We start from the raw sequence: 18,402 nt of genomic DNA on the forward strand, positions 1-18,402 counted from the left end.
ACCACTGTACTTTTAGGACTTGTGTGAAAATCTGATGATGTTTTAGATCATATTTATGCAGAAATATAGAAAATTCTAAAGGGTTCACTAACTTTCAAGCACCACTGTACTTTTAGGACTTGTGTGAAAATCTGATGATGTTTTAGATCATATTTATGCAGAAATATAGAAAATTCTAAAGGGTTCACTAACTTTCAAGCACCACTGTATGTAGCATGGTTAGTATATTTTATTCAAGATTTTAAAAATAATTTAAAGTATCTAATCATAAAATTTGATATTTTGTCTGTCGGACTATGTGCAGTAGTTACATATGCAGCGATTATATTGACGTAAGCCAGTGGAATGAAATTTCATTCAAATGTGCATCCTGAATGTACAGGTGAATGACAGTCTATCTATCTATCTATCTATCTATCTATCTATCTATCTATCTATCTATCTATCTATCTATCTATCTATCTATCTATGACTATTTAATAGTTAATTACATTTTTTCAATCTATGGATATTCAATCAGGGATCCCAGACGTCCGCTATTTAGCAGAATTCCGCTATTTTTCTAGCCAAAGTGGTGTTTTTTTTTTTTTTAAATCTCTTGTATATCCGTTAAAAATATGTTTGTTTAAGTAAAATGACCAGCAGAATACGTTCTGATTTGGTTTGCTTGTTTAGCGATGTTTTTGTCAGCTTCGTTTGTTCTCATTGACATTCGGGAACACTCGGAAGTTAAATTGATGTAAATACCGCGAGACTGTACGCGATAGAACGAGAAAACAATATGGCTGCGCCCATTGGCTAGAAAATGTGTTTTAACTCCGTTCGTGCTTTTGTTTCTAATGCGTTGAACTTAATTTAAATATGCAGGGCTGTGAAATTCTGTCGCGAAAAATATCATCACAAAACGTCTATTTTTGCATTAAATCATTGGGGGGGGGGGGGGGGGGGTCTAGTCGGTTTTAAATCGCCTTGCACGAGACCGGCGGCTCAATCCAGCCGGACTCGCGGAGTTTTATGCCAGCTGAGCGTGGAACACGTCTTGACTGCGACTCGTGCATGACAGAGCTAAAAATAGCTATTGCGTGACCTGGCACCGCGTACGTGAATTTTGTATTTACAGGGTGCAAGATCAGACATAGTTAAGATGCCATCAAAAAGGAAAGCTAAGGAGGTGTTTGAGGCTACGTTTACATTACGTCGAATCAGCGGATCATCAGATTAACGTTCTTAAAACGATTCGCGTTTACACTAAAACCATTAGCCGTGCACACAGCAATGCCAATACGCGGATACGCTAATCACATGACTTTAGACGGCGCGTAACATGATCCCAGTGCATTTAGGGCATGCGCAAGGCTCACCACTTGCAAGTAGAAGGATGGCAAGCCGCGCAAGGCTCACCACTTGCAAGTAGAAGGATGGCAAGCCTAATACACGGATACGCTCGGCTCCGCAGGCATCCTGCGCTCCAAATCACTCCGCCCTGAACAGCGAGTGCCCTCTGGAGGGTGCGCACTCCGGCCCTGCGCAGCTCACACAGCGCGCGAGTGAAGTGCACAAGCCACGATTCGGGACTGAGCCGCTGTGTATGTGATCCCAGCGCATATCACTTATTACTTGCAAGTGGAAGGATGGCAAGCCTAAAGACAATCATAACTACACAATGGGCAGTATTTGCATCAGTATTTGCAGCACACACGGACTGGCCAGTGGGAGTTTTCCCGGTGGGCCGGTGGTTCAGTGTGGGACGGCGGAGAGAAAAAAAACAAAACAAAAAAAAACAGTTGCGCGCTGGCCTTTAATATGATAAGCAATGTTAACAGTTTCTTTAAGAAACTGTTAACATTGCTTATTACAGTTGCGCGCTGGCCTTTAATATGACAAGCAATGTTAACAGTTTCTTAAAGAAACTGTTAACATTGCTTATCATATTAAAGGCCAGCGCGCAACTGTTTTTTTTTTTTTTTCTCCGCCGGCCCACACTGAACCACCGGGAAAACTCCCGCTACTCCCGATGGCCAGTCCGTGTGTGATTTGCAGTATTTTCATACTTTTATACTCTTTAATGAAAGGTGATACAAGGCGGAAGTCCACGCCGTTTTTCAGCAGTCGCCTCACATGACCAACGCCAGCGAATCAGGAAGGTGGATGTCACAGTGACGTTGTCCAATGAGACGCCAGCTAGAGCTCAGCACAGCGTATTCGCGTATCTCAATGTTTACACAGCACCGGAGCTGACACGATCTGGATTGAATACGTGGACCCTGGCGGATTCCCGTTTCCTGGCTTTTCCAGGGGGTTTAATGTAAACGGACAGTGCATCCGCGAAGAAAACGAGACAGATACGGTCTAATGTAAACGTAGCCTGAGAGAGATGCAAAGAGGGCTAGAAAAGAACACCCAGACAGACTGAAGGAAAAGATGAAAAAGAACAAGTTTGCAAAACTGAAAGAGATGGTGTTAAAGAAAAGAAAATTAAGACTTTCATTAGATGCTGTTTGACAGACTATGAACATTTTGTAAATAGCTTTAATAGAGGAATGCAAATACTATAGAACTAATAACTAATAGCCTTACTGAAAGATGAATTGAAAGAAATAGCTGGGAGTGATGCAAAGAGGAATAGAAGGAGCCAGAAGTAAAAGAAAAGATGTAAATAATATATTAGATAAGAAACATTAGTTTTTTTTAAACTTTTGCTCTGTAGACAAGAGACATTGTGACAGATTCTTGGAAAAAGCCAGGACATAATACAAGAATTAAGTGTAATTGGGAAGACAACAGGTATCTCTCACTTAAATATTGGGCATGATTTTTCACAAAGTCATTTTGAAAGGCCTATCAAAGTTTTCTTTTATTAACATTTCTTTAAATTGTTATTTACACTTTTTTTAACTTTTATTTTGATTAAGAGATAAAATACATAGGCACTTATTAGATATTTCAAGGTATTTTACATGGATCTTTCATTTTAAAAGAGAAAACTGTTGATAGGTATTTTATATGGCAAAATGAAGACCAAGACTAGTCAAATATTTACTTGTTGAGATCAATTTTTTACTTGCAGGAAATGCTCAGAATACACCATATAACACCTAAAATGGCTTGGTGTCTGGGGCCCTGCGGGCCCCAGACCCCCGGCTTATGCTGGGGGGCTGTGCCCCCCAGACCCCCCCTTTTCCTTGGATTTCTTATTTACAATTTCACAGCCCTGAATATGTCGTGGAAAAAAGATATTGTCCATAAAAGAGATAGCAGAACAGTGTCCGGGTTAGAAGAAGTATATTCTTCAAAGCTACATTTTCATCTAATTTTTATAGCTAAATAACATTTTTTTTTTTTGCCACTTATGTCATTGATTACAAAATATGCCATCAAATAGATACACATTATTGTTAAATTCTGTTGCTTTTCTATGTTAAATCTATGTAAAAAATGTGTTCTATAGCATCTTTAAATGTTAAAATCTCAACAGCTTCAGGGGGCTTGCAGCGCCCTTGACCCCTGCTGATAGTTTCTTACATTCCTCTATTTTTTTCAATTACTGCTGGGATCCCTGTTCAATTAAATGTTAAGATCCTGGTCTGCCACAACAGCAGGGCACGAGATGCCTCAGGATTCACAAATCTGCCTTTCACAGTGCATGAAAGCACCAAATATGGTTGTTGTAGCTGGAAAGAAATGTACAGTTTGCATTAATTTCTAGCCCATAAGCATTTTATGTGATGGTCTGGGAAAATCTGTCAGCTCTCACTGTACTTGATTGATTTCTAGCAAACAGCCAAAAAAGGAAGCTTTCTTAACTTTAACAATCCATAAATATATTTCACCAAAACAAAGTGATAGATTTTTTTTTAACATTTTAATCCTGTCTAGGCTTCTTTCTGCAAATAAATGTCAGGTAAGGAGCCAGTTTTTTAAAAATACAGTGGTAAAAATGTCACTCTGGCTAAAACTGTCTAAATCCTTGCTATCTAAATATGATTTCCTCACACAGTGAAGGTCAAACAAGTTGTTTGATTGTTTGTTTGATAAGTAAACGCTGAGATTAACCTGATTTTAACTTGCTGTAACTTCACTTGTGGTTGAGGCACGTGCAAAAGGGAAATATATTTGAGTTTAGGAGATTGTGAAGGGTTTTCACAGGACTCCAAATGTATCCTATGCTCTCTCTCGCTCTCGACTATAAAACTGTTACGTTTTCACAGTGAACTAACACAACTAAAATAAGAACTTAAATTCTGAATCAGCTGCATTTGAGACACTACTGCTTACATAAGTGTCAGAATTTTCTAAGAATACATTTGTTGCCTATGAACTAACACCCTCCAGGGTTTATATATGTCCAACTGAACACAAATGAACTCTGAAAGAGTTAAATCAACACTGTGTGTTAATTCAAGACTGGGTGATTGCTGTGTTCTTCTCATATCCATGGTGTACTGCAGTACTCATTTAAAATGTCAACAAAAATGTCAGTGCTGCTGACTCACCCAACGACAACAACAGGTTTACGGATGACATTTTCTTTAATTAATGGACTCCTGTCCACTGACCAGGATGAAACCCTGTCATGAAGAAAGGCGAAGGAGATTGATTTAGATGTGCTGATTTAATTTTGTGAATCATGATAATCATAAGGTTATCATGATAATCTGTGGGGATTTCCAGTCTCAAGTTGCGAGACATCTTGAAGAGTCCATTGAAACTGAAATTTGCCACAGACACATAATTATGCATCTAGACTAATGGTGATTAAAGTTGGTGAGCTTTGCTGCAAAAAATATGATATGAACACAAAATGAAAATAGAAGGGCACACGGTAGAGTTCATACCTCCACCAAGCCTCATGTTCGGATTTGCATCAAAATCTAATCCATTGCTCCTTGGCTCATGGCTCACCGTTTTTCAAAATTTCATTAAAATCCATTCACTACTTTTGGAGTTATGTTGGGGAAAAAACAAATAGACAAATGGAGGCGAAAACATAACCTCCAGAACACAAAACAATTTAGGGGAGAGCGGGGTAAGATGAGCCACCCCCTGTTTCTAAGAAACAGTAAACAAATGTGACCATGTGACCACATTCAAAGGGGGCCGGGACCATTTACTTACACTTGTGGAGAGGAGCACCACATGTCAAACTAGGTGAGGGACATATTTATAAAAATGTGTTTTTGTGCTTTCTAAGTCAATTCCATGTTTGTCCACAGTGAAGATGATTTAGAGAAGACAAAAGTAGAATAATATTTAGACACATTAGGGTTAAGTTAGTGGCTTTCTAAGCTATGATATGAATGCTAATAAAAATAATTTTGATTAGCCTAATCCCCTTTATTAGCATTTTTCTACAAAATGGTGGCCATGGGGTAAGATGAGCCATTAGATGTGGGGCAAGTTGAGCCACTGGCTCAACTTACCCCATTGGTGGCTGAGCTTACCCAATATGGATGACACTTAAGTTTTCACATTTACTGGTCATATATGACAACATATATATATATATATATATGACATCAGATGAGGAAGACCAGTTGTTAGATGTGGGGGATTATGTTGTGGCAAAATACACGGGGAAGAAGAAAGTGCATTTCTTCATTGGCCAGATAATCAAATTGGATGTCTTCGAAATAGAGGCAAGATTTCTCAAAAGAAGCCGGTCATGCCATGGCTCTGCAAGAAAGCCAACCTTTGTCTTCAAAGAGAAAGATAAGGCTGTCCTGTCAAGACAGGATATTGTGAAAAAATTGCCCCGCCCCTTTACTGTTGGGGGGACAGCACGGAGGGAGAGGCAAATGGTGTTCCCTTGCCATTTGAACGCTTGGAACATTGAATAATGATGAAATGATTGAATGATTGATGGAATGATTGCTGCATGTTTTAGCAATGTTTTAACCTACTGAAAGAAATAAGATTCTTTTGGCACTGTTCTACTGTTTTAGTAATTTCTATAATATAGTATATCTCTCATTCCCTCTCTAACCATCCCTCTTTCTATCTATCTACGCATATCTCTCTCTCTATCCATCTATCTATCCCTCCCTATCCCATCTCGTTCTATCACCTCTCTCTTCATCTCCCCTTCTCTATGCAACGGCCCTATTCCCCACTTGCTTGACTTGACTTGATTCATTGATTGCATTTCTAATAATAAAAGTTGTTTACTTTGTTAACCTAACATGTTTTGTGTTGGCTCAATTTACCCCACACAGTGGCTCATCTTACCCCGTGCATGGGGTAAGTTGAGCCACTTGACATTTTTTTTTCAAGAGGTAATATCACTCTAACCATAAGAGGTTATCAATTATGTTTTGCTCAGATAGTAACAGTACACTTTGAAATTTGGTATGGTGTGTAGACTGGAAGCAAAAATGGCTTTAACATGTAGTTATGATGAAAAATGTAAAAAGTGGCTCATCTTACCCCACTCTCCCCTACAGTATGTTCTGTTCATGAAGTAAAGTACATCATGAATGTTGAAGGTTTTGACTGCAAAGTTGAATTCTGGGCAAAAATGTTCTATTTCTATTGCTGTTAGAGTTTTGAGATGTTTCACGTTGATTTGAGTTGAAACTGAGGAGTTGCGCTGCTGCATATACACACACACACACACACACACACACTGTGTATCCTACGTGTAAATGTTTTGCCAAGATAAAAAGCATCCCACATTTTACGATTTTGGAGATCGCCAAAGCAAGTGAGCAACAATATCACATGACCACCTTGGGGCGTTTGACCTACTTTTAACCAAAACAACTCGGCATGGGCGAACATAGTGGACACCACTCTCCTGCCAGCTAAAAGCCAGCGCAAAAGAAAAGGAAAATATGAAAGCGAATCAGTTAGAAAGTGCGTCAGAAAAGGGACAGAAACCAAAAGGCTGTAAGAATTTTCGTGAAGGGACAGCTCAACTGCTGGAATCAACTGAAGGATGAAATGGGTGTGAAATCTGATGACGAGTTTGCAGTGCTTGCCTTGGATTGGTGAGTCTGAGTATGGAGTTCTACACCTAATGTTTTGATCTTACAGAGAAAGAAACGAGAACACAAAAACAGGAACAGAGAAAAGATATATTCGTGAATGTCAACCACAAATTATATCCCTGCGATTCAAAACTCTCTGAGGTCGATGCAGAATCACGATGTTTTCCGCATCTCGCCATCTTGGTGTGTGACAGTTCCTTAGTTATGCTAATGAGTTCAAGCTCCTCATGTTCAGCTATTTCCTGGGGGCCATACTGTTTACTTCAAGAGGGATGAAAACAGTCCCAAAATGGAAAAAAGCAACTCTCAGGACATCAAAATGATCACATCTCACTCATCCGCATGATACTGTTTTTGCGAATCAGAGGAAAATGCCATACACAATACAAAATGTAAAAATTTCAGATGACTTTGCAGTTTCATCTCATTATCTGTAGCCGCTTTATCCTGTTCTCAGGGTTGCAGGCAAGCTGGAGCCTATCCCAGCTGACTACGGGCGAAAGGCAGGGTTCACCCTGGACAAGTCGCCAGGTCATCACAGGGCTGACACATAGACACAGACAACCATTCACACTCACATTCACACCTACGCTCAATTTAGAGTCACCAGTTAACCTAACCTGCATGTCTTTGGACTGTGGGGGAAACCGGAGCACCCGGAGGAAACCCACGCGGACATGGGGAGAACATGCAAACTCCACACAGAAAGGCCCTTGCCGGCCACGGGGCTCGAACCCGGACCTTCTTGCTGTGAGGCGACAGCGCTAACCACTACACCACCGTGCCGCCCGACTTTGCAGTCAGCACCTTTAAATTAGTCTATTTGCATCAACACCATACTCGCACTATATTTTGTACTTTTAGGTTAAAAAAGCCCCATACTGCATATTCATTAGAGCAAACATGCAAAAGTGACATGCTATTTTTGCACATGTAAAAGATCCTATTAGTAAGTCAGCTTGAAAAATATTTGTTCCTTATAAACAAACAATGCTTTAGCAAATCCGTTAGCTCATTAGTGGTGGCATAGTGCTTAGCACTGTCGCCTCACAGCAAGAAGGTTCTAGGTTCAAGCCCAGAAGTTGACAGAGGCCTGTGCACTGGTGTACCCTGTCCACAGTCAGCTCAGATGGGCTCCAGCTTGCCTGTAACCCTGCTAAGGATAATGGATGGATGTTAGCTCATTAGATTATCTTCTAGCCAAGCTGGAATAGTAGCACCTGATTAAATTGTTACCTTATTTACAAACGTATCACAAATTGCATCCCTCTTTTGGTGGACATTTTTTCTTTTTTTTTGTTTTCCTCCAATTGTAAAGCGACCTTGGGTGTGAGAAAGGTGCTATATAAATTGAAATTATTATTATTATTATTATTATTATTATTGGGCGGCACGGTGGTGTAGTGGTTAGCGCTGTCGCCTCACAGCAAGAAGGTCCGGGTTCGAGCCCCGGGGCCGGCGAGGGCCTTTCTGTGTGGAGTTTGCATGTTCTCCCCATGTCCGCGTGGGTTTCCTCCGGGTGCTCCGGTTTCCCTCACAGTCCAAAGACATGCAGGTTAGGTTAACTGGTGACTCTAAATTGAGCGTAGGTGTGAGTGTGAATGGTTGTCTGTGTCTATGTGTCAGGCCTGTGATGACCTGGCGACTTGTCCAGGGTGTACCCCGCCTTTCGCCCGTAGTCAGCTGGGATAGGCTCCAGCTCGCCTGCGACCCTGTAGAAGGATAAAGCGGCTAGAGATAATGAAATGAGATGAGATGAGATTATTATTATTATAAAAAATATTGCATTTATTTCTAAAAAGAAATGTATTATTTCCAGCAATTCAACTGGTTTAATGCCTGCACAAGTAGTTTGACTAAGAACTTGTCATACGTGCCTCACAGTTTGCTTTATATGTGTATCATTGTAAATATCTTGAATAAATATGTCTAATTAATGACTAAAATTTGTCTTTTTCGCCCAGCTGGCTGAAAGGCCAAACAGAAGACAAGCAGGACACAGACGTGCACTACCACTCTCTGACTGGAGAAGGAAACTTTAACTGGCGCTTCGTGTTTCCCTTTGACTATCTCGCGGCTGAGGAGAAAATCGTGATCTCCAAGAAAGAGTCCTTGTTCTCCTGGGATGAGACAGAGTACAAGATTCCTACCCGCCTTATCCTGCAAGTGTGGGATGCTGACCACTTCTCCTCAGATGACTTCTTGGGTACGAGAAATCGCTTCTTCAAAGTAACTTCACAGGGATTTTGTAAGGGTTTGTTTAGAAATCCAGCATACGAGTTCATTGTGTTCAGTTGTGAAAATCTTCATGTGAAAACAGATCTGTTTTTTGTTTTGTGAGTGTAGGAACTTATGTTTCAGATTGCACGTGTTTTTGTTCTCCCCATTAGGCTTGGATGCTACCTAATGTTTAATGTGGCTTTCACCAGACAAGCTAGTTCACTATCAACTTGATTTCTAGCATGTAAACTTCCACATTTTCTTTTAGGTTCACTTGAGCTCGATTTGAACCGGTTTCCGAGAGGAGCGAAATCGTCAAAGCTGTGCTCACTTGACATGATTATTAATGAGCAAGAGCTGCCAACCATCTCAATCTTTAAGCAGAAAAGGGTGAAGGGCTGGTGGCCTTTCATGGCACAAAATGAGAACGATGAGCCAGAGCTCACGGTGAGACATGAATGTCACATCATGTATGCTTTTACAAATATACATTTACATTACATTACAGGTATTTAGCAGACATACAACATGCCCAGAGCAGCCTAGGGAGCAGTTGGGGGTTAGGTGCCTTGCTCAAGGGCAATTCAGCCATTCTTGTTGGTCCAGGGAATCGAACCCATGATTTTTTAGTCCCAAAGCTATATTACTAGAATGAGAAAATCTCTATTAGTGCTTATTATAATTCCCAGCTACTGAACTGTACGCATCATTTATAATTCTCCTCAAAGGGTAAAGTGGAAGCAGAGCTCCACCTACTGATGTCAGAGGAGGCAGAGAAAAATCCTGTCGGCCTTGGAAGGAATGAGCCAGAACCACTGGAAAAACCAAAGTAAGATATTACACACACGCATAATTTCATTCATTTATCTTTATCCTTATCATTTAAGGGACATTATAAATTCTTAACCTTAACCTCCAGGGCTTAGCGGTCACATGCGTGGACAGCACTTTATGGAAATTCGGAACAAGAATCCACATATGTGGACATACTTTTTCTCTAAAAGTACATCTTATCAAAAGATGATGCTTAGTTTTTATTCTAATCAGGTTCTAATAAGCCCAAATAGCAAAGAGAAATAAAAAATGCATGTAAAAAAACCAGCTTGGGCCTTAGGAGGTTAAAGTGACTTATATCATATAAAATTATATAAAAATGATCACTATTGTCTTTTTGTTGTTCACTCATAATATAATAGATTTCCAAGCTATCGATACAAATTTAAAAAAAAAAAACTTAAATATAAAGCCTAGGTACCTTCTTCAATAAAGAAAACAGACACCCCTTTCTGTATCCTGTTAACTTTTCCTCTTTCGATCATTTCTACTGTCCATCACCATTTCATTCCTTCCATCACCCTCACCCCTTCATCTCCTTCATTTTTAAACACGTTCTGGAAAAAAGTCGTCCGGACACCAGTCTAATGTGGTTCTTGAACCCCCTGAAGTCCATACGATACTTCATATGGCACCACTACCGCTGGCTGATCCTGAAGACACTGGCAATGCTGCTGCTCCTCCTGCTCCTTGGCCTCTTTCTCTACTCCGTCCCTGGATACTTAGTCAAGAAGCTGTTGGGGGCATGATGGGAGATGGGAAAATTGCTGGTAGCCCTCTTACCTATCTGAGACTTGAGCAAGCACTAATCTGCATGTTCTGTTCACTGCTTGATATTCATACTTACAAACACTGATCATCTTTAAAATGTATGGGATTTATGCATATTTAATGTGTGTGTGACATATTAAACCCTTTTCCACACGTTCACACAGCTCTCTGAGGTCATAATGAAATGTCTGTGACCTGGTTTGGTTAAAATACCACAAGAATAAAGAACTACAGCTCTCTTCTCACCCTGTCTAAACAGCCCTGTTCTAAACGGCCGATTTGAACGCCTGTTTCTTTAAATGATAATGAGCCACGACTCACTCCACCCCCCTAGCTCTTCCACCAACACAAATATTCATTGAATACTTAAATAATATTGGCTGGTGTTGTGGTCTATCAGATATATTCCATTCAACTAGCATGATACTGAACGAGTCAAAGATGAGTAGCTGAATGGAATATATCTGATAGACCACAAAAAAAAAAAAATACAGCCAATATTATTATTGTTATACATACACTTGATGGAACAATTATAGACTTTACAAAAAGTTAAGAACAGGGGGATTATTTACCAATCTCCAATGTAATTCAATATTCTGTCAATCCAGCCATGTTTGTTTACAGATTGTCACAGTCGCTCACTAGCGCAGGAGTTTTGTGAGTAATACATATCTTATGGCATTTTCAATTCACTGTGACAGTTTACTGCGGGCGCCGCCGGTGAACAAAGAAATGCTTCTGCGCATGCGCAGCAGAAAACTCTCTCATTGGATATTCACATCAGCTCTGATGTGTGACGCAGTGTTGTAGTTGAGTCACTAAACCCCGAGTCCAGTCTTGAGTCCCCAGTGTTCAAGTCTGAGTCAAGTCTAAGTCATTCAAAAAATTTCAAGTCTGAGAACAAGACTCCAACCGCACCATGTGACGGTGTCTGTTTCAGCGCCATTAACGTTAGTTTGTTCCTGAACATGGCGTATGAACAGGTGAATGTGCTTCTCTTTATCACGGAGTGTGAAGTATTCTGTCAGAGACGGTTGAGAGACAGATAGAAGTGCAGAAGGTGTGTTTATTAATACAAGTGAATACGGTAAACAATCCAGAACGGCAGGCAAAATCGTAAAACGGTGAAACAGGCGATAGGTCGAGCGAGACACAAACAGGCTATCGTAGACTCGGCAGAATCAAATACGAGAAACAGGAAATCAGGGATCAGGAAACCAAACAAGGAAATAAGGCTTAGTAATATATCAGCAATGCAACTCAATACTTTGCAAAGTAAGTGTGTTTTCACAGTTTTTATATAGGCACGCTGATTGCACCTTAACCCTGTGCAGTTGCGAGTCGTTTACAGCGCACATGCGAGAGTCCGCTTGGCACACGCGCTGTCCGGAGCGCGCCTGAGAGTCTATCTGATGCTCGTGCCAAGGCGTGCAGGTGTGACACTCTTGCACGAAATTAGTACAAAAGTACAAAATGTAGATATAAATATCTTATGCCAAATTATGGCATGTTACAAAAAATAAAGAAAAAATCCGAGTCCTCGTCTTCAATTTATGAGTCTGAATGCAGTTAATGCACGAGTCCTAGTCCAAGTCCTCAGTGCTCAAGTCCAAGTCGGGGCACGAGTCGGATTCGAGTACGAGCCCTGGACTCAAGTACTACAAGCCTGATATGACGTCATGTTGTCTTGACAACCATGCAATATCGTAAACCATATTTAACACTCATTCTCCATTGGGTAGAGTGATGTAATACACGTACAATAAGCGATATGCTAACAATATTGCATGCTATCAAAAAAATGAATTAAACCTGCAAGAAGGGAATAGAACACGTTTTTATTCCGTTGAAAACGTGTCCTGTATGTATAATAATCTCATCTCATTATCTCTAGCCGCTTTATCCTGTTCTACAGGGTCGCAGGCGAGCTGGAGCCTATCCCAGCTGACTACGGGCGAAAGGCGGGGTTCACCCTGGACAAGTCGCCAGGTCATCACAGGGCTGACACATAGACACAGACAACCATTCACACTCACATTCACACCTACGCTCAATTTAGAGTCACCAGTTAACCTAACCTGCATGTCTTTGGACTGTGGGGGAAACCGGAGCACCCGGAGGAAACCCACGCGGACACGGGGAGAACATGCAAACTCCTCACAGAAAGGCCCTCGCCGGCCACGGGGCTCGAACCCGGACCTTCTTGCTGTGAGGCGACAGCGCTAACCACTACACCACCGTGCCGCCTGTATAATACTCATGAATATTCATTCACAAAGGCAGTTCTCAAGCCATGAGTGGAGATATTCAGATGAGGGGGTGGTGTAATTCTAATGAGCGTAATCCGCTTGTAACGTAGTGACCTGGACATAATCATTTTAATGAAAATAGAAGCTTTTTGCTCTGTATGATAGTGAAATAAAACAAGCCCATAGGTTTTGTGTTGGGGGAAAAATGACAGCAGATTGAGGAAAGAAAGAAAGAAAGAAAGAAAGAAAGAAAGAAAGAAAGAAAGAAAGAAAGAAAGCAGTCAAATAAATCAATCTCAGTTTTATATGGAGCATCCAGGCATCCTGTCTCACCCTGTCTGTCATATAGAATCTGCATGTCACAAGAATTATTCAAGATATGCATTTTCTACCAAGTCCATGATTTAATCTTTGTATTTATTGTGTTTTGGTGTTAAATCCTGATTAAATGCCTCTCAATAGAGATAGACTCGGGTTATGTCTTAATGTCCATCTGAATCTTAAATAGCACACTACAAAACAATAAACAATGAAAGAATTTTTAATATGGATTGTGACGTATTACTAACCACTAATACATGCTTTACCTCTCTCCTCTATTTGCCTCCCTTTGCCTTTCCCAACTCACCTCCCTCCCTTCATCAACTGATTCTTCCTGAAACAGCCGACCTGACACCACCTTCCTCTGGTTCATGAGTCCGCTCAAGGCTGTGCACTATCTGGTGTGCACCCGCTACAAATGGCTTATCATCAAAATTATCCTAATCCTACTGCTGGTGATCATGGTGGCCCTCTTCATCTATAGTATGCCTGGCTACCTGGTCAAGAAGATGCTGGGTGCATGAGGAAACCAGGGAGAACCAGGGCGTTTTATTCCACCTCTCCTCTTCATAATCTTCAGAATTTATTTTTAGTTTTCTTTCCAGATGATTTAACAACACACATTGTTGCATACTAAGCATATACTGTAATACATTCAAGACTTTTTTTAAACATGATTTCCATCATTATGTTTATCTTCTTGCCAATCAATAAACCTTTTTTCCTGATTTATATTTATTTCACTAAGAAAGTAAGGTATACACTCACCAAACTGTATATTAGGAATACTTATATCTTATATAACTTCTTGAACTTCATGCAGTTATTCAAATCAGCCAACCATGTGGCAGCAGTGCAATGTTTAAAATGTCAAAGTCTGGACAGTTGAAGTGCTCACTGTAGCCTACAACCATGCCATGGTCAAAGTCACTGAGATCTTTTTTTTTTTTTCCATTCTGACATTTGATGTGACCGTTAACCAGAGCATTTTTTAAGGATTTTCCACTAGGAGACCAACTGGTCTGGGCAATACAATCACAGGCCCCAGAGTCCATGCGGCTGCACCGCTGCGGCATATTCTGTGATGCAAAATGGTTCACCAATCACCATACAGACAAACACACTACAGTGACTACACAGCTATCAAGAGCAATTACCAAGCACAAATGTTATGTCAAAGACACTCAAAGTTACACAGTAATGACATCGGATTCTGACATCAGCCATCTCAGTAACCAAATTTTAGTTTTGTTTTTCTTAACCAACATGATCTTGTGTGTATATCTTATAACATAGATCTTCGTTTTCCTTGTTAAATGTATACTTACATGGTACTTGGTTAATTAATTGCAACTGATTGAACCAAATGATAAGGAATAACTTGGTTTAAAATTTGGTCTCCCAGTGAAGCTGGTTTGGCATTGACTAGGAGACCAAATCTGGCCACTGGGAGACCATTTGGTCTCCCAGTAACTATGTTAAAAAATGCTCTGCCATTAACTGAAGTTCTTAACTTGTATCTGCATAATTGTATGCATTACACTGCTGCCACATGATTGGCTGATTAGATAATTGCATGAATATGCAGGTTTTCCTAATAAAGTGGATGGTGAATGTACGTCTGATCATTCATACTTTAAGGATACAGTATGCCTTGCTTGAGTTTGTGTAAATTGCTCTAAAACGTCAAAACTTGCAGCTGATGACACACTTAGCATGCGACAACTTCTTTTAAAAAAGGGCGCTATATAGGACATGCTAAAATAGAATTACAAGATCTTGCTATATGTGGAAAAATTCCTTCTTTTCCAGCACAGAATTTCAGAACAACTGTGTAACCACTCCTCCTACTACCCAGCTGTTGATTTCTGTTGTTTGCAGTGCACATTGTTTTTGTACTTGCTTGCTCTTCGACTGTTTCTTGTGATTGTGTGTACTGATCAACAAATTTGATAGCTGACTTGATTGCACTGAATCGAACTCATTATTAAAGGGTGTATAGTTCTTGGTTAATTGTGTGAAACATTAAACAATTGATTAATTTATTTTTTGTCTGTATGAAGATTGAATAAAATGAATTTATTGAAATAAAGACATTTTGGTGTTTGACTTCTGTTTCCGTTTGTAATGTGTGTAAATGTAACCTTGTGTCCCCTTTTGTCCTGCAGCCACCCCACTACCAGCTTGTCCAACACCCACACTGGGGAAAAAACCCACATTGGATTTATTCATCTCACTAGTGGACATTCGTTGCCCACAGACTGTTTGCATTGGGAGTAACTTACAAAATTGTGTTAAATCAACACAAACCCTCTGCAGTCATGTGAAAAATAAAGTACACCCTCTTTCAAGTCTAGGTTTTAAGTGTCAGGACATAATAAAAAATCATCTGGTCCTTACCAGGTCTTAAAATTAGGCAAATACAACCTCAGATGACCAATAACACATGACATTCACCCTGTCATTATTTATTTAACATAAAGTAAGCCAAAAATGCAGTAACAGTGTGTGAAAAATTAAGTACACCCTTACTGCTTCCATAGAAATTATGCAGGCAATTAGCAGCCAGGTGTTGCAGATCAAATGAATTTGATTATTTGATCATCAGCAAGTGTGGCCACCTCTTAAAAAGCAGATGTTTTGGCAGTTTGCTGGTCTGGAACACTCAGGTGTATGTTAGCACAATGCCAAGGAAGAAAGACATCAGCAATGATCTTAGCAAAGCAATTGTTGCTGCACATCAGTCTGGGAAGGGTTATAAGGCCATTTCTAAACAATTTGAAATCCATCATTCTACTGTGAGAAAGATTATTCAGAAGTGGAAAACATTCAAGACAGTTGCCAATCTTCCCAGGAGTGGATGCCCCAGCAAATTTACTCCAAGGTCAGACCGTGCAATGCTCAGAGAAATTCCAAAAAAAAACAAGAACTACATATAGGACTCTATAGGCCACAGTTAGCATGTTAAAGTTCATGACAGTACAATTAGAAAAAGACTGTGCAAGTATGGCTTGTTTGGAAGGGTTACCAGAAGAAAGCCTCTTCTATCTAAAAAGAACATGGCAGCACAGCTTAGGTTTGCAAAGATGCATCTGAACAAGCCACAAGCCTTCTGGAACAATGTCCTTTAGACAGATGAGACCAAAGTGGAAATGTTTGGCCATAATGCACAGTGCCATATTTGACAAAAACCAAACACAGCACATCGGCACAAACACCTCATACCGACCATCAAGCACAGTGGTGGAGGGGTGATGATTTGGGCTTGTTTTGCAGCCACAGGGCCTGGGCACCTTGCAGTCATTGAGTCAACCATGAGCCCTTCTATATACCAAAGTATTCTAGAGGCAAACGTGAGGCCATCTGTCCAACAGCTAAAGCTTTGCCAAAATTGGGTCATGCAACAGGACAATGATCCCAAGAACATCAGTAAACCTACAGCAGAATGGCTGAAAAAGAAAAGAATCAAGGTGTTGGAATGGCCAAGTTAAAGTCCAGACCTCAACCCAATTGAAATGCTGTGGCAGGACCCTAAGAGAGCTTTGCACAAACAAATACTCTCAAGAGTGAACTGAAGCAATGTTGAAAAGAAGAGTGGGCCAAATTTTCTCCACAATGATGTGAGAGACTGATAAAATCATACAGAAAATGATTGCTTCGAGTTATTGCTGCAAAAGGTGGTTCTACAAGCTATTGAATTATGGGGTATACTTACTTTTTCACACATGGATTCTGCATTTTCACTTAATTTTTATTAAATAAGTAATAATATGGTGGAATCTGTTGTGTGTTGCTTTACACCTGTGGTTAGATTTGCATAATTTTAGGACCTGGTAAGGATCAGATTAATTTTTTTTTTTTGTGATGTCTTGATTGGTAAAACCATATAACTGGAAGAGGGTGTACTTTCTTTTTCACATGACTGAATATTCAATCACGGTGTTGTAGTCAAGTCACTAAGCCTCGAGTCTGAGTCCAGTCATGAGTCCCCCAGTGTTCAAGTCCGAGTCATTAAAGAAAACTGAATCGAGTCCAAGACTCCATGTGACGGTGTCTGTTTCAGCGCCATTAACATTAGTTTGTTCCTGAACATGGCGTATGAACAGGTGAATGTGCTTCTCTTTATCAGGGAGTGTGAAGTATTCTGTCAGAGACGGTTGGGAGACGGATGGAAGTGCAGAAGGTGTGTTTATTAATACAAGTGAAGACGGTAAACAATCCAGAACGGCAGGCAAAATCGTAAAACGGTGAAACAGGCGATAGGTCGAGCGAGGCCCAAACAGGCTATCGTAGACTCGGCAGAATCAAAAACGAGAAACAGGAAATCAGGGATCAGGAAAACAAACAAGGAAATAAGGCTCGGTGATGTAAAAAAGTATATGCAGAGAAAAAAGTATATGCTTAATCTGCAGAATGAATTGTCCTCCATACATCAACAAATCCCAATTCCTCACACACAGGACTGACTGAGTGCCTTAACTTGAGGGAAAAGAGGGATAGTTTTATGGGGCAGTCTGTCGACAAGAGGGTTCAGGATGCAATTAAAATCTCCACCCATTATGGAAATATCTGACTGAATCTCAGATTCCATCTTGAATGTTCGGATTTAATCTTTGAAACTAAGAGAACATGATTTATTGATATTTTGTCCAGATTTTTTGGGATATTCACTCCCAGATATCTCATCGTTTCAGAATCCCATTTTATTTTGAACGTGTCTCTGATAGACTGGCTGGGAGAGTAATTAAATGTTAGGACTTGAGATTTGTAAGTATTTAGTTTATAGCTTGACAAGAGTTCATAATCTTTTAAGGTTGTAATTAAGATTGTCTTATCTAACTGATCGTTATCAGTATGTTGATATAAATGGTGATATTTCTAGACGTACCGAGGTAAAGTTTGGTGTTCCACAAGGTTCTGTCTTGGGTCCACTGCTTTTTTCGCTATATATGTTACCTCTGGGCGATATTATTCGTAAACATTGTATTAGTTTCCACTGTTATGCTGATGACACACAG

General features: G+C 40.2%; 1 protein-coding gene across 2 annotated transcripts in view; it reads left to right on the top strand.

The window, feature by feature from the left end:
- Window positions 1-15,385, top strand: part of otofa (otoferlin a) — a 238,015-nt gene extending 222,630 nt beyond the window's left edge. The window contains exons 43-46 of one of the 2 annotated variants that reach the window (XM_060917975.1): window positions 8,951-9,192; window positions 9,475-9,653; window positions 9,935-10,035; window positions 13,728-15,385. In XM_060917975.1, the coding sequence (XP_060773958.1) occupies window positions 8,951-9,192; window positions 9,475-9,653; window positions 9,935-10,035; window positions 13,728-13,908 (703 nt within the window). In that variant the 3' untranslated portion in view covers window positions 13,909-15,385. Of the gene's footprint in view, window positions 1-8,950; window positions 9,193-9,474; window positions 9,654-9,934; window positions 10,036-10,608; window positions 10,805-13,727 lie in introns of those variants that run through there. The other variant, XM_060917976.1, reaches the window with a different exon arrangement.
- Window positions 15,386-18,402: the final 3,017 nt, after the last annotated feature.

Source organism: Neoarius graeffei, chromosome 3 (assembly GCF_027579695.1).
Source record: "Neoarius graeffei isolate fNeoGra1 chromosome 3, fNeoGra1.pri, whole genome shotgun sequence".
In the NCBI taxonomy this organism is placed as follows: domain Eukaryota; kingdom Metazoa; phylum Chordata; class Actinopteri; order Siluriformes; family Ariidae; genus Neoarius; species Neoarius graeffei.